The following is a 16,393-nucleotide window of genomic DNA, read 5'->3' as shown; positions in this document are numbered from 1 at the left end:
CATTTTGTTCAGAACAGTAACATTTCAGAGTTACGAACAACCTCCATTCCTGAGGTGTTTGTAACTCTGAGGTTCTGCTGTACTTCATGCTTAATAAGCATGAGATGCAAGTAAGACAAAATATGCCTCAGTTTCACTACTGTAAAAAATGGCCATTATTATACTGGCCGACTTCAGAGGGATGTGTTGGGATTATCTAGAGCAGTGGTCTCCAAAGTGGGGTGCACGCACCCCAGGGGGTGCACAAGACCGTCCCTGGGGGTGCGCGGAAGGAGGAGCGCTGCTGGCACAGTGGCAGCAGTGCTCCCGGACCTTTGAGTCTTCGGTGGCACGCCAGCGGCCGCTCGGCTAGCCCCGCTCCATCTTTGGCTGCACCCAGCGGTAGCTCTTCTTTTTTTTTTGCGCTTCCCTAGAGCTGGCCCTGGAGGTGCGCGATCCAAAAGGTTTGGAGACCACTGACCTAGAGAATGTCTGTAAAATGCTTGCCAGACATAAAACCCTTTGTTTGTGTTAAATATTACACCATGTCTTTGCTTAGGACACCAAACCCCTGTTGGGTGACCTTGGGCAAGTCACTTCTCCTTCTCGTGCCTTGGTTTCCCCCTCTGTAATATGGGGATAATAATGCTAACCTCCTTTGTAAAATGTGTGCAATCTACAGATTAAAACCACTATGTAAACCTAGGTATTATTAACTCATCACTCCAGATTTTATGCTCCAGAAACAGACTTACTGAGAATTCAGCTATGCTCTTTTCCATACAAAAGACTGAAGCTCCTTAAGTCTGTCAACCTTCCGTGACTCTGCACAACAGCGACTTGGTAAAAGCTTTAAGGAACAACCTTGAAAACAGCATGTACAGTTTCTAAACAAACAAGACATATTAACAGCAATTCACATAGCTTACAATTTTAATTGGGTCCTGGAAGTGTAGCTCTAGAATGTAAAAATGCCAAGAGGTGAAACTATAATTGATTAATTGTAGTTTTTCTGGACATACTGAACACATACAAATGGAGAAAACTGTGGTCAGCACCGGCTCCAAAATCATGACAGATTGCACTCTGGAGGGGCACAAAGATGACCCAGCAAAATGAAACTGATTTCCCCAGGGATTAGTTGGTTGAGGTCATTGCTGCAACAGGCTGCTAAAGCTTATTGCACAGAAATCAGCAGGACAGCTCATATGAACTCCAGGCTCCAATTATAACCACATTTAACCCCTTCACTGCCTGCAGACAATCATTAGTCCAAACAAGGAGGACAAAAGACTAGATGTCAATTATGACATATCATAGCTGCATCTTGAAGACACAGTCAGCAAGCACAGTCCCAGTGGGGGGGGGGCCTACATGTCCTTCATAATTCACAAATACACTTACCTTCAGCAGGAAAGGACATTTTCCTTTTTAATTCTTATTTTATGAGTACAACCCTAAACCAAATTACTCCAGTGAGATGCTGCAAATTCATATAACTCCATCATCGTTCTGTTCTGTGTGTAAAGCACCCAGCACAATGGAGTCCTGGTCCATGAATGGGCAGAGCCTCTGTGTGCGCACAAGTGTGAAGAGCTGCTTTACCTGCCCCCCCCAAACACTCTGCAGGGGAGAGTGGTCCATCCACCAAAGAGATACTGGGAGATGGTCATCAGTCCTTCTCCACAAGAAGATGACAGTAGGTAGGAACATTGGGAAGTTGTCAGAAAAGTATCTTGCACAGAGCCTGCAGGATAGAGGGAACCATGTGGGGACAAAAGATTGTGTAAGATGATGGGGTCTCCCCAGTCCATAAGCCAGGTATATTTCCACATTCTGAACTCTCCAAGATTCTGCAGTCACGACATTCATATGTAATTTTCCACGTTGAGGCTGGTCTACCATCTTTATTCTGATGAGATCAGTTTGCTGTGTGCTCCGATATGTAGTTTGACTACGTTAATACTATGGATTGCAATTTATTCCCTGTTGTGGTCATATGGTGTGCAGATTATAAAAATCAGTCATGGTTTGGGGACACTATTCTGAACAGGTTGGCTTGTCAGCTGCCACACCATAACAATAATGCCCTCTGCACATTCTTACTCCTCCAAATTCTGGTTAAGAGGGAGACGCCACCTCCATTTGAGAGCTTTCTGCATCTCCAGAGTCTGTGGAAGGAGGATGAGCTTGCAACAGCTGAACCAGTAGCTGAGCCAAAGGAGGAGTCCATTACTGGTGAAACAGAACAGGAAATGGCAGAATCCACTACCTCCATGTTAACCCCAGGATACTGAACTTTGGGGAGATGGCCCTGTTTCTCCCAATAAGCAGCCAGAGCTCTCAAAAGTGGCCATTGTCCTCTAGTTCACTAATCATCTAGGTCACTGCTTGCTTCTGTTGTGTAGAAAGATCAGGCTGCTGTTTCTACTCTTCTTACCTCTTACCACTACTAAACATGTCTGCACATATACTAAAGGGAAGCCTTAAATATTTGATAAAGATCTCCTTGCATATACCTGTCTATCCAGATTATGTATTAATATGATCCCTATTACCATAGTATCAGAACACCTTGCAGTCTTCAATATATTCATGCTCACAACACCCCTATGAGATATCACTTCCCTATTACCCACATTTTGCAAATTGGGAACTGAGCACAGAGACACTGACTGCCCAAAGTCACACACAAGATCTGTGGAGGAATAGGAAATTGAACCGTGAACTCCCACATCCCAGACTAGCACCCTAACCACTGGACTATCCTGCCTTTTCCTCCTCCTTTAGTCTATGAAGTGCTATTTCCATCTCCACCTAATCTGATGAATATTTGTGTATACATTACAAATGTGTGTGATTGTTCATATGTTTTTCTACCCACTGCTATCTGTCCATGAGCCAAAATTTCCCAAGGTGGTTGCCAAGATACCTCTGTGCAATGTTTTGAAGGTAAAAGCAGATTCTGTGAAACAATTTTGGCACTTTGGCACAAGTGAAATTTCAAAGAGTCAAAAAACATTAATTGACTCAGTTTTCCTCAGCCTACTTTCCAACACTGCCAAGGTACAGATATATTTAGATGTATTTAGGAGAAGCTGACATTAAAAACAATGTAATTTAAAAAAATTCTATTCACCTCAGGTTCTGTCAAATCATTATTATTTTTAATACAAAATTATTTGGCAGTGTCCCTTTTGACTCCGGGATTTGTTGAGTTTTATAGGGTTCTCATCATTATGTAATTCTATTTCCAACTGAATCTCCTCTGCATGATTCTGCTACAGAACCAGCAGGCAAGTTCTTTTATTTAAATTGAAAATGGTGATTTCAACAGTATCCAGGAGCCACTCTAAGCCTGGATGAGAATGCACCGTGATTATCCTAAATATACACATGTAATGTGCTCCCATTACACAGTATAGAAAAGAATAGAGTCAACTAAAACCAGTAAATTGGTTAGTTTCTAAGGTGCCACAAGTACTCCTTTTCTTTTTGTAAAACCTCTAGTTATATATTATACTGATAGGAATCTGAAAATAATAAGTCTTGTGTTATTGCAGTTCACAATCATCCCCATATTCTCTTCAGACACAGACATCATAAACAGTAAAGAAAGAGGGAAAGGGAAGAGGAGTTGTACCTGTTGAGGGTTACAGCTTTCTTATGCTGATTTTGGAATGCCTCCAAAAAAGGTTTACTAATTTACTGAAATATTTTGTAAATTGGAGTATCAGCAGGTTGTACTCAGAGAAAAGGCAACACAGAACCAGCCTGGAAGATACAGCACTGTAATTCCCTAGAGGACTGCTTTCATGGGCAAGTACAGCATTTGCAATTAAAAAAATCAATGTTTGCCAACTTATGTCACGTATTTACCACAGTTATTTTCTATAGGAGTAAGACTGAAATAAGACAACTTGTGTTAACATTTGGGAAATGCTGACTCTTACACCACTTAGCATTGTAGTTCCAAAAAAAGAGGTCAAAACATGCAAGGGTCCAAATGCTAATTATGTGATTTATGTTTCCAAGACAGAGACGAGTGTGTCAACGGCCATTTGCTTCTTTTTCTATTGCACATCTTACTAAAACGTCTGGCCAAAATCTGTTTAAACTTGTTCAGATGAAGCATTTGACATATGAGGAATGAGAGAGAGAGAGCATGCAAGACACACACACACACACAACCTGGCAATGGTTACGATATAAAACCTAAAACGTATAGAAATAGAAAGAGAAGGCTCAAGGGAAAATTCATGCTCATTGTCCAATGTAAAATTACCAGTATAAGGACCTATCAGGCAAATGTATTCACCTTAGTAAGAATTATTCATGCAAGTTGTCACAAGAGGAGCTCCACAGAAGTCAGTGGGCCGTACTGTCTCTTTCTACATTAAAACCCGGAGTGGGGTTCCACAGAAAGAAAATTCTGCAAGGAATCATTTGTTGAGATTCCCCAACATCACCCTGTCAGGAGAATGGTTTGTCCCACAGCAAAACAGTCACGTGTCTCACCCTCCAAATCTGGCAGATCCCAGGGAGCTGTGGGATGCCTGGATCATCTGGGTTGAGAGCCTGAGCCTCTGCACCAGCTTTTTCCCACCAGTGGAGCTTCGTGATATTGTGACTCCATTGGAGTAGCTCTAACAGAGACACTCTCCTGGCCACAGCTGCCTCCAGGATGCTATGCATAAGATTCAGAAGGCTGGAAAGGAGCTGATATGTTCTCTTTCAGCCTGTTTGATCCTCTCTTGGCTTCCCCCAGGATAGACCCCCCAGACTGGGCTCTACCAGATCAAGGTGGGAGAGGGTGGGATCAATGCCATAGAGGCAGCTGAACCCCCTTTCCACATGGAAGAGGAGATCTGGGCAAAGACCCCTCCATGAGTGTACCGGAGGCAGGGCAAGAAGGGTACAATCCATCCCAGTGAAATTATTTGAGAGTAGAGATTTACAGGATTGGGCCCATATGCACAAAAGTGATGTAAAAACAGAGATCTCAACCACGCTGCACTGGCCAGATCCGTCCCACAGGAGATAGTTATGTGACCTGCACGGCATAGTCAGATTCTGCAGAATCTCAGGGGTTTTTTTGTTGTTTTTTTTAAAACAGAAATATCTAGCCCTCATTTTGCAAAAACAACCTTTCAAATCTGAACTGAGTGTAGAACGATGCAGTGTCATTTGTCTGAGTCTGCAGAGGTGTGAATAGAATTTTCCCACCTGCCAGTAATTTCACTGGGTTGGTAGCCCTGAAGTCTAATGACATTTTAAATGTAAGCATTAACTATTTCATTGTTTATTTTAGCAGTGGAGTGGGGAAGCGGTCAGAGTGAGAAGCTGGTAGCTGTGGCAGGAAGGGAGATGCAGAAAGCAAAAAAGACACAGACAGAAAAGAGGGAACAAGAGAAAAGAAAATGGGGGAGTAAAAGAAACAAAAGGCCATGTTCTACCCTTGACATTTCAAAAACATCTGCTTAACAGTTAACTCCACTGTGGAGGAGTCTTAAATGTATCTACCAGCTCATGGACTATCATTAAAATTGAAATTCAGAACTCTCTACAAAGTAAGATTGACACCCTTGATCTAAAACATACCTAGATTTGTTGCTTTATATGAACTGATGCTGTGAGCTGCTGAATGTCAGTCAGTGCCCACTGACGCTAGGAGTGAGCCTTATGGACTGTAGTAATACTAACATTCAGCATTTACTTAGCACCTTACTTTTTCAAAGCACAGTGCAAACAATTAATGGTCAATGTTAACTTATAACCAAATACTTTCAATGGAACTGTCCACACTTCCAGGAAACCATAGACAGGTCATCTATCATCTACATTGGGGGGAAATAATCAAGTTGGCAAAACCAAAAAAACATTAATATATAAATTGTTAAAGTAGCTCCAAGGTGCAAATATTAAGATATACCCACTGAATTTCAGGTATAAAAGAGTATCATGACTAGTTATACTAGAGACCATTTAAATATATAGTATCAGGAAGAATTAAAAAGGATGGGAAAACATGACCTTCCAAGAGAATACAACAAGGCCTACCATAAAACACTGAGATTATTGCCCTAAATATAGCAGTCATATGAATATTTAATCACTAATGAAGAATGAAATAATCAAATCTTTAAGGAAACAAGAACAAATGGATATAAACTGGCCATCAGCAAGTTTAGGCTTGAAATTAGATGAAGGTTTCTAACCATCAGATGAGAGACGTTCTGGAACAGCCTTCCTAGGGGAGCAGGGCTTCAAGACAGAACTTGATAAGTTTATGGAGGGGATGGTATGGCGGATACTGCCTATAATGGCATATAGCTGATCTGTGATTGCGAGCAGCAAATATCTCCAATGACCAGTGATGGAACACTAGATGGGAGAGCTCTGAGTTACTTCAGAGAATTCTTTCCCAAGTGTCTGGCTGGTGGGTCTTGCCCACATATTCAGGGTCTAATTGATTGCCATATTTGGGGTCGGAAAGGAATTTTCCCCTGGATCATATTGGCAGGGACTCTGGGGGTTCGCATCTTCCTCTATAGTATGGGTCATGGGTCACCTGCAGGTTTAAAGTAGTGTAAATGGTGCATTTTCTGTAACTTGAAGTCTTTAAATCATGATTTGAGGATTTCAGTAACTCAGCCAGAGATTATGGATCTATTATAGGAGTGGGTGGGTAAGGTTCTATGGACTGCAATGTGCAGGATGTCAGACTAGATGGTCATGATGGTCCCTTCTGGCCTTAAAGCCTATGATGACTTAACCTATTTTTTAAAAAAAATCCAACAGACAAATTGCAATTTTAATATGTATTATGGATTTTAGCCTCCATAGCTAAAGAATGCAAATAAAAGTGAGATTAAAACAGTAATGGCCCAGAGAGAAGCCACAAAGAGGAGGATAATATGCATCATCATAAAAAAAATTAATAATAGTAAGGGACTAAGAACCTGGACATAAAGAGACAACACATTAGGCATGTTAAATAAAGAGTCAAGGGCAAACGGAAGAAAAGATAAGTAGTACAAAATGGAGAAAGGAAAAAAGCACTTAAGAATAGGCATAATATGTAAACAAGTAGCTCACTACTTCAGTGCAGAGAAATTCTGTATAGTTATTTAATGAATGGGGTGCTGAAATACTTACCTATAATTCCAACGTATGCTTAAATTACACTTTAAATGACAGTAACTTTTATAAATAAATTCACAAAGGAATAAATTTGTTATAACATTCTCTAGGCACACAAACAAATGATTTCAGTTTATTAGTGCTAAATATTTTAAAATATCATTTCCACATCTGTTAACATCTCATAACGCATTCTAAAAGAAATTAGTTATTATTCGAGAAATTGGAACTACTGAAATATTGCTGGAGGAAGGATGGTGTTGGGTTAAGGCACAAGACTGGAGGTCACACTGCCATAGACTGGGTAACCTTGGGCAAGTCACTTATTGCCTGTTTGTCTCAGTTCCCCTTCTGTGTAACAGAAATAAATTACCACCTCACAGACATTTACAAGGGTTAATTCATTAATGTCTGTAAAGCAATGAGTCCCCCAGATGGAAGCAGCTATAAGCGAAAATATGATTGCTATTTCATCCACACCAAATTCTATACACACCTCTTTAGTCGAAGCCAAGTTCTTCAAATATACATAGCAATCTAGATGTCAGGTACCTTATGTAGCTCACTCATAGCCTGCTACTGTCTTGAAATACCCGACATACAGACTGCTGTGTTGGATTAAAATTTAAATCCAGGCCCTAGGCTGAGCCTGAACATTAGAAAGAGATATGTTTCCCAGCTAAGACACCAAGGCTGCACTAATTGAAATAAATGCCTCTTTGTAAAATTTACAAGGTTGGTGCTAATTGTACCAGCACATCCCTAGACAAAGAGTCTGTTCTAAGAAGTGATAAGAACTTTGTAAAAACAACTGTCCTCTGGAACACAACAATAAGTTTTGTTGGCTCTCACCCTTGGTACTCTTTATCTTGCTTGTTTTCTTTTCCTGTGTAGCGAGTAGTATGGACAGATCTATTGAGGCCTGGCATACCCCAGTAGTTGTGGAAGGGCTATGTTAAAGGAAGGATAGGTAATAAAATAGACATGTAATAAGAAATATTTTAAAGTGAAATAGAGGGTGAATGCAAATGTATGTTTGGCTTGAACGGGTGATAAAAGATTAGAAATGCCGGCTTGAGAATTACAATCCCAATATCACATGGCTGAAGAATGTATGGAGTGAAATGACCGGGTGACCCCGAGGGCAAACCGGAATCTACACTCCACCCCCAAGCACCCCAAGGGCAAAGAGGGGAATGAAGAACCAAAGAACAAAATAACACTGAGCTGTCACAGACGTACTATCTGCTGATTAAACATTACTTCAAACGTGGGAACAGTGATTGATTATCACTTCAAACATAAAAGCAGCGTGATGAAGCAGATTCCATAGACTGGTATAGGAGTGAAGTCCTATAAAAACAGAACCTAAAAACTGAGAACTTTGAGTCTCGTTCTCCAACCACCCTCCAGGAGCATCAGATGTGCATCTGACAAGACTCAGCTCCACCCTCGTGTCTAGGCTACCTGGCCAGTGACTTGGCACGAGCAACCCGTAGGCTGGTAACTATAACAACTTTGCAGAACTTGTGTGTGTATGGTGTGTGTGAGTGAATGAAATGTTATAGCTATAACTGATTGCTTACTCTGATTCGTCCTGTATTCACAATAAATGTGGCATTTTGCCTTATCCCCTTTAATAAGATCCTCCTGGTTTTTATTTTATTGGTATAACATAATTGGTGGAGAATGCGGGCAATGTTATATTATCTGATGCTCCTTGAGGATGGTTGCAGAACCAGACTCAAAGTTCTCAGTTTTTAGGTTCTGTTTTTATAGGAATTCACTCCTATACCAGTCTATGGAATTTGCTTCATCACGCTGCTTTTACGTTTGAAGTGACATTCAATCACTGTTCCCTCGTTTGAAGTGATGTTTAATCAGCAGATGGTACATCCGTGACAGCTTGGCATTATTTTGTTCTTTGGTTCTTTGTTCCCCTCTTCGTCCTTGGGGTGCTTGGAGGTGGAGTGTAGATTCCAAGTCAAGTTCTTGAAATACACATAGCAATCTAGATGTTGGGTACCTTATGTAGCTCACTCATAGACTGCTACTGTCTTGAAATACCCGACATAAAGACTGCTGTGAAAAAGCATGTACATGTATGCAAGGTATACATAGCAGTCTTTATGTCGGGTATTTCAAGACAGTAGCAGTCTATGAACATGCTACATCAACACTTACTGCACCATGCTCTACTATTCTTTTGAAATGGGTGTATTATGTGGTCAACATGCAACTCAGTGTTTTCACATAGAGGACTCACCGGGCTTCTGCCCTTTAAGCATATTATTCTCTCCTTTTCCCTTACACATTCTTAACTGAGCATGCAGTTAAACTAAGGTGTCCATCTCATCACTTTCACCCCATCTGCGCTCTGCTCCATTCTCAGAGGGTACTGCATAATTGCCACACCACAATGAAAAACTCAGCCATCTTGTTTACTGGCTATATGTCTTGAAGGACAAGGATGTAAAAAACTTCTATCCATAACAATAGGACATGAGGATCAATTTTGTTAACTGTACATGAAGACACACCCTTTCAAAAAACTGAAATATTTCAAATTGTCAGGTTGGCATGACCTTGAGAGAGACAGGCTGGATTTCACAGCCCACTTTCCTAGGTTGAACAATCCGTTTTCAAAGAACACTTAAAGTAAGAATTCACTGTCTTGCAGTAGTGGCATCATTACAGTATTTTAATTTCACGTATCTGTACCCTTCAGACACTCTCTATGTAATTTTCTTTTGCCCCTTAAAATACTGGATGCTGAGTTATTTTCCAAACCCAAATTGTATAGCTCTGGCTTCACTGATATGGGTAAGAGACAGTTCTCCAAAGTCTGGGTATTGTTAAGATTACCCATAGATTAACTATCTTTTCTGTTGGGGTTATACGTAAATACTGTAAAATATTTGCATTCTTAAAGCACAATTATTTGTTCCTTAAAAATAGTTAGTGGTCCAAAAATAGCCCTCTATTACTTATCAGTCTGAAACAACATTGTCCCTTACAGATCTGATCAAATTTTAAACCTAAATTCAGAACAGTTCCAATGGATCCTTCCCATTACCTATCAAATGAGTACTGTCTGTAAGAGACAAAAGATTGTTTTTATTGTTTTGCTAATTTCATGGGTTTTAGGTTTTGAAATTTAATAAAACAGTGGAGCAAACAGACTTAACACCATCTACTAAGTACAAATAAAAGCAAAATCAAGTCCACTGACTGGGAACTTAAGACCTCATTCCTATGGGAAACACAGAATTCAAAGGTTGTTTTTTCACAAACCTGGCCATCTGTTTATATGCTTCTTCAGCCACAGCAAAGATGTGTGGATCCATATCCCCCATATTCTGACCACTGTATGCATTGATGATATCTTCGCCATAGATAGGTAGCTGCTCATAAGGATTTATGGCTACCAAGACGATACCTACAAAAGAAATGGAACAAAAGCTATTAATAATGGCTGATTTAGAAATGTAAAAGTGTCAAAAGCCAGGTGTATGTTGTTCTAATCTTTCTTAAATGTTTAGCTTGGAGGAGAATAAAGACCTGATCCAAAGCTGAAGTAAATGGAAAGACAATATTTTGATGGGTTTTGGATTAGGTACTAAATTTGAATCCTGAAAGTTTGAACACAGTTTACTTTCTTGCTTGTAAGAAAATTGCCAGGGAGGACTTTTACCCCTTCCCCATTTTTAAAGTTTTGGGTTTGAAGAATGAAATGTTGCTTGAATTTAGAGTAAGTCAGCCTGACATTGACTGATGATGAACGGCCAGCTCTATCCAGTAACAAGATCAGTGAGGACTGTACCTCCCATCTTTTATTATAAATCATGGCCTCTGATTTGCTCAGTTACAATTGTTGGGATCTAACAGAAAGGCTCTGAAATAAAATAATGCCCACTTCTCCCATAATGGCTTAATGATGTCAGACATGTCAACCATTTGTGTATGATATTATGGCATCACATGCCAATATTATAAATTTTTAGTATAAAAGAACTAGTATTAGAAATCTGGTATAAATATTTCTAATAAACAATGGCCGGATTTTGAATAGTGGCCTCCAACAAGTGCTCAGAAATAAATGTACATGTACTGCATAGAGCTGGCACACCTAGCCTCCTGACTGAACTTTGAAAACAAATAGTTAGACATTTAAAAGTTCTATAACACACTCCCACAATTATTTCAGACCAAGCTGAAAGTCAGGCCAATATTTGTAACTTACTATATCTCCCATTTCAAGTCTCTCATGACTGCCACGTAGGGAAGCAGTTGCCATGTGGACAGAAAGAATCTGTAACCCTAGCTGTGGCCGTCTAATAAGCACACCAGGGATCATTCTATGAAAGACAACTTGAATGAACGTATCTACCTCATTCCCCCATACCAGATATTTCTATAGCAGTGTCATATCTAAATATACTCAGAAATCAACCTTCACTTTTTCAATAAAGCACTAAAAGTCTGTAATTCAGACACTGAACAGGCCTAAATATTATGACTGAGACATAAAGTAGGTGGAACATTTTTCTTGGAATAGCAAAGAAAAGGCATCTGAAATCTGGACCTGCTGCTCCAAATATCATCCCAGTTTTACAGATGACTAAATCATGTCATATATTTACAGATCAAGCAAACAACAAAATAAAAATACAGACAAGCTTTCTAATGAGCAAATACCTTTCAGAAAAGGATTGGAAGGATTCTCTTCTGCTCCGTTAAATATATTACATGTTATACATCAAGACATAACTATGTAATCTGTGATACAAAGACCTCAGTGTTTTTCCATCAGCCATGACTTCACTGGGATTACTCAGGGACTTGAACTTAAAGTCGCTATTATTTTTTTAAAAAAAAGATGTGAAGCCCTTATGATTTAATGAGGAGTCAAGAATGAACACATGCACACCTACCCACCTGCAAGTTAAGGGAATTTTTTTAGGTGCCAATTTTATAAATCCTGCAACTGAAAATATGAGCAGCTAATAAAAAGTTAGTTAGAAGGAAATAACTGGATCATATTCTAGTCCCCATCACAGATGTACCAAACAATTTGTAGTCTGAGTTTGACTGAAGCCCAGAAATGGAATAGCAGAGGTGTTACAGACCAGTATCAAGGTACACTGGCAGAGCTGGGTAGGAGCACAGGAATGGAACAGTCGAGGTGCTACAAATCAGGATTAAGGTGCACTGGCAGATCTTTGTGCAGAAGGATGAACAATGCCTGCCCAGACCATTCTAGGTGTCTCAGCAAAGCCAGATTCACCCACACAAAATTAAAAATAAATAAGACTACAGTTAAGCTAGTTGCACAATGAAGAGGCTGGGACCAGGATCTGATGCAAGAAATTAATATAGCTGAACTGCTCAGTAATAGTGAGCATAATGTTATTAAATGTAACATCCTTGTAAAGGGAAAAATACCAAAGGAACCCACCACAGTAGCATTTAACTTCAAAAAAAGGGGAACGACACAAAAATGAGGAAGTTAGTTAACTGGAAATTTAAAAGGAACAGCCAAAGAGTGAAATACCTGCATGGAAACTTTTTAAAACTACCATAATAGAAACTCAAATGAAATGTGTAACCCAAATTAAAAAAACAGCAAGAGAACCAAAAAAATGCCAACATGGCTAAACAACAGACTAAAAGAGGTGGTTAGAGACAAAAAGGCATCCTTTAAAAATTGGAAGTCAAATCCTACTGAGGGAGATAGAAAGAAACAGAAACTCTGGCAAGTCAAGGGTAAAAATATAATTAGGCAGATCAAAAAAGAATATGAAGAGCAACTAGCAAAAGACTGAAAACCTAATAGCAATTTTTTTTAAGTACATCAGAAGCAGGAAGCCAGACAATCAATCAAACAGTGGCACCACTGGACAATGGAAGTGGTAAAGGTGCACTCAAGGAATACAAGGCCATTGTGGATAAGCTAAATGAATTCTTTGCATCAGACTTCTCTGCAGAGGATGTGAGGGAGATTCCCATACCTGAGCCATTCTTTTTAGGTAACAAATCTGAGGAACCATCCTTGATTGAGGTGTCAATAAAGGAGGTTATAGAACAAACTGATAAATTAAACTAATACATCACCAGGACCAGATAGCATTTACCCAAGAGTTCTGAAGGAACTCAAATATGAAATTGCAGAACTAACAACTAGGGTAGGTAACTTATTACTTAAATCCATCTCTGTACCAGATAACTGGAGGTTAACTAATATAACACCATTTTTTTAAAAACAGGCTCCAGAGTTGATCCTGGCAATTACAGGTCAGTAAACCTAATTTCAGTACCAGGCAACTAGGTTGAAACTATAATAAAGAATAGTATTATCAGACACACAGATGAACATGATGCATTGGGGAAGAGTCAACATGGCTTTTGTAAATGGAAATCGTGCCTCCAATCTATTAGAATTCTTTAAGGTTGTCAACAAGCTTGTGGACAAAGGTGATCTAGGGGACATAGTATACTTGGACTTTCAGAAGGCCTTTACAATGTCTCTCACCAAAGGCTCTTAAGCAAAGCTGACAGTCATGGGACAAGAGGGAAGGTCCTCCCATGGATCAGTAACTGGTTAAAAGATAGGGGGAAAAGGATAGGAATAAATGGTAGTTTTCACAGTGGAGAGACAAACAGTCGTGTCCCCCAAGGAACTGTACTGGGACCAGTGCTGTTCAACATATTCATAAATGACCTTGAAAAAGGGAGAAACAGAGAGGTGGCAAATTTTGTAGACAATACAAAATTATTCAAGATAGTTAAGTCCAAGGCAGACTGTGAAGAGTGACAAGAGATCTCACAAAACAGAGTGACTTGGCAACAAAATGGCAGAAGAAATTTAATGTTGATAAATGTGCAGTAATGAGCATTGGAAAAACATAATCCCAACTATATACACAAAATGATGGGTCTAAATTAGCTGTTACCATTCAAGAAAGATCTTGGGGTCATTCTGGATAGTTCTCTGAAAACATCCACTCAACAGGCAGCAGCAGTCATAAAAGCTAACAAAATGTTAGGAACCATTAGGAAAGGGATAGATAATAAGACAGAAAATATCATAGTGCCACTACATAAATCCATGGAAAGTCCACATTTTGAATACTGCGTTTAGTTCTGGTTGCCCCATCTCAAAAAAGATAGATTTGAATTGGAAAAGGTTCAGAAAAGGGCAACAAAATTATTAGGGGTATGGAACAGCTTTCATACGAGGAGAGATTGAAAAGACTGGGACTATTCAGTTTAGAAAAGAGATGACTAAGGGGTGCCATGAGAGAGGTCTATAAAATCATATGGTGTGGAGAATGTGAATAAGGAAGTGTTATTTACCCCTTCACAGAAAAGAATTTATTGCAGGGGATGTTGTGAAGGCCAAAAGTGTAACTGGGTTCAAAAAAAGAATTAGATAAGTTCATGGAGGATAGGTCCATCAATAGCTATAAGCCAAGGTGGTCAGGGACGCAACCCCGTTCTCTGGGTGTCCCTAAACCTCTGACTGCCAAAAGCTGGGACTGGAAGACAGAAAACGGATCTCTCAGTAATTGCCCAGTTCTGTTCATTCCCTCTGAAGCATCTGGCACTGGCCACTGCCAAAGACAGGACACTGGGCTAGATGGAGCATTGGTCTGATGCAGGATGGCCATTCTTATGTTCTTAGGAGCAAACTCATGTCTCACTGATGATGGATGAGCTCCAATATGGATGAGCTCCAATATTCTTCTCCAGTATTGGAGAAGAAGGGTGTCAGCTGCTTGTTAGCTACTGAAGCACCTCCCATAAACTGCCCTCAGAAATATCTTGCTTGTCTAATAGGAGGCTGTTTGCCACCTCTTGCAAACTGCAGGAAAGCACAGTGATTACAACACTGTGAAGAGACATGGGGGAGTAATGGTACAAGCATGTTAGCCTCAATATCTCATTGACACTGGCATTGGTGGAACTGGCAAAGAGACTTACAAACAAACAATAGTACAGGTCTGTTTCAGTACAGAAAAAAAATTTCCAATTTCTAATCTGAATCAATAAATTATTAGTGCTAACAAACAAAAACGCCAAGGGCTGAAGCTATTTTAGCTGATCCTAGTCCAAGGTAACCTTTTGACTTTATATTTTCCTACACAGGAAAAAAAAAAAGTAGGGCTGTCAAGCGATTAAAAAAAATTAATCATGATTAATCAGAGTGTTAAACAATAATAGACTACTATTTAAATATTTTTGGATGTTTTCTACATTTTCAAATATATTGATTTCAATTACAACACAGAATACAAAGTGTATAGTGCTCACTTTATATTTATTTTTGAGGGCACTTTCACCACAAAGAGATTATACTACAGTATTTGTATGAAGTGAATTGAAAAATATTATTTCTTTTGTTTATCATTTTTACAGTGCAAATATTTATGATAAAAAATAATATACACTTTGATTTCAATTACAACACAGAATATATATGAAAATGTAGAAAAACATCCAAAATATTTAAGAAATTTCAATTGGTATTCTATTGCTTAACAGTGCGATTAAAACTGCGATTAATCATGATTAATTTTTTTGCGTTAATTGCGTGAGTTCACTGTGATTAATCGACAGCCCTAATAAAAAGCTTTACCCTTCTGAGGATTTCTCAAAAGAACTGGATGAGGGTAATGTTTTTCACATCAGATTTAAGTAAAACATGTTGTTCCCTAAGAAAATTTATCATACAAAAAATGGCTACAATAAATGGTCTTTGTTGAGTCTCCTTCCTTCTCACTTCTTCCAGAGATGTGGGATCTTTAGTATTCCTTGAGAATTTCTGTCCTTTCCTTCTTACTCTTGCCTCTTACTCTTACATTTACACACTCGGCTGCTATTAACAGTTTCCCAGAGAAAAACTCCATATATAAAATGGCTGCAATGGAGGACCCAACTACTTATAGTCATTGATCCATTTTTAAACTTCCTATACAAGTGACTCCACAGACTATTTATACCCCTTGCACTTATTAAGCAATAATCAAACATAAGCATCCTTACGCTGCCTCAAGTATAAAGACTCTCAGCCTAACAACTGACTCAAGCCATAGAAACATTTTGGGACACAGTCACTCTCTTCACTAGCAATGCTTTGTCACTGGATTCCCACAGCTAAATGAGCAATTAGATTCTCTGCTCATTTCAGAGATTAATAAATCATGTGGCTGTTGTTCCCATCAATTTATACAACTGCTAAGAAATACATAATAATGCACTGAACTTCATA

At 39.2% G+C, this 16,393-nt stretch overlaps 1 protein-coding gene across 4 annotated transcripts in view; it reads right to left on the bottom strand.

The window, feature by feature from the left end:
• MYO5A (myosin VA) overlaps window positions 1–16,393 on the bottom strand; it is a 213,993-nt gene that overhangs the window by 97,896 nt on the left and 99,704 nt on the right. For all 4 annotated transcript variants that reach the window (XM_075133075.1, XM_048866652.2, XM_075133076.1 and 1 more), the window contains exon 4: window positions 10,417–10,561. In XM_075133075.1, the coding sequence (XP_074989176.1) occupies window positions 10,417–10,561 (145 nt within the window). The remainder of the gene's footprint in view (window positions 1–10,416; window positions 10,562–16,393) is intronic.

The sequence above is a fragment of the Caretta caretta genome, chromosome 10 (genome assembly GCF_965140235.1).
Source record: "Caretta caretta isolate rCarCar2 chromosome 10, rCarCar1.hap1, whole genome shotgun sequence".
Taxonomy (NCBI): Eukaryota; Metazoa; Chordata; order Testudines; family Cheloniidae; genus Caretta; species Caretta caretta.
Note: the sequence above shows the minus strand (reverse complement) of the source record. Positions and strands in the feature narration are given on the sequence as shown.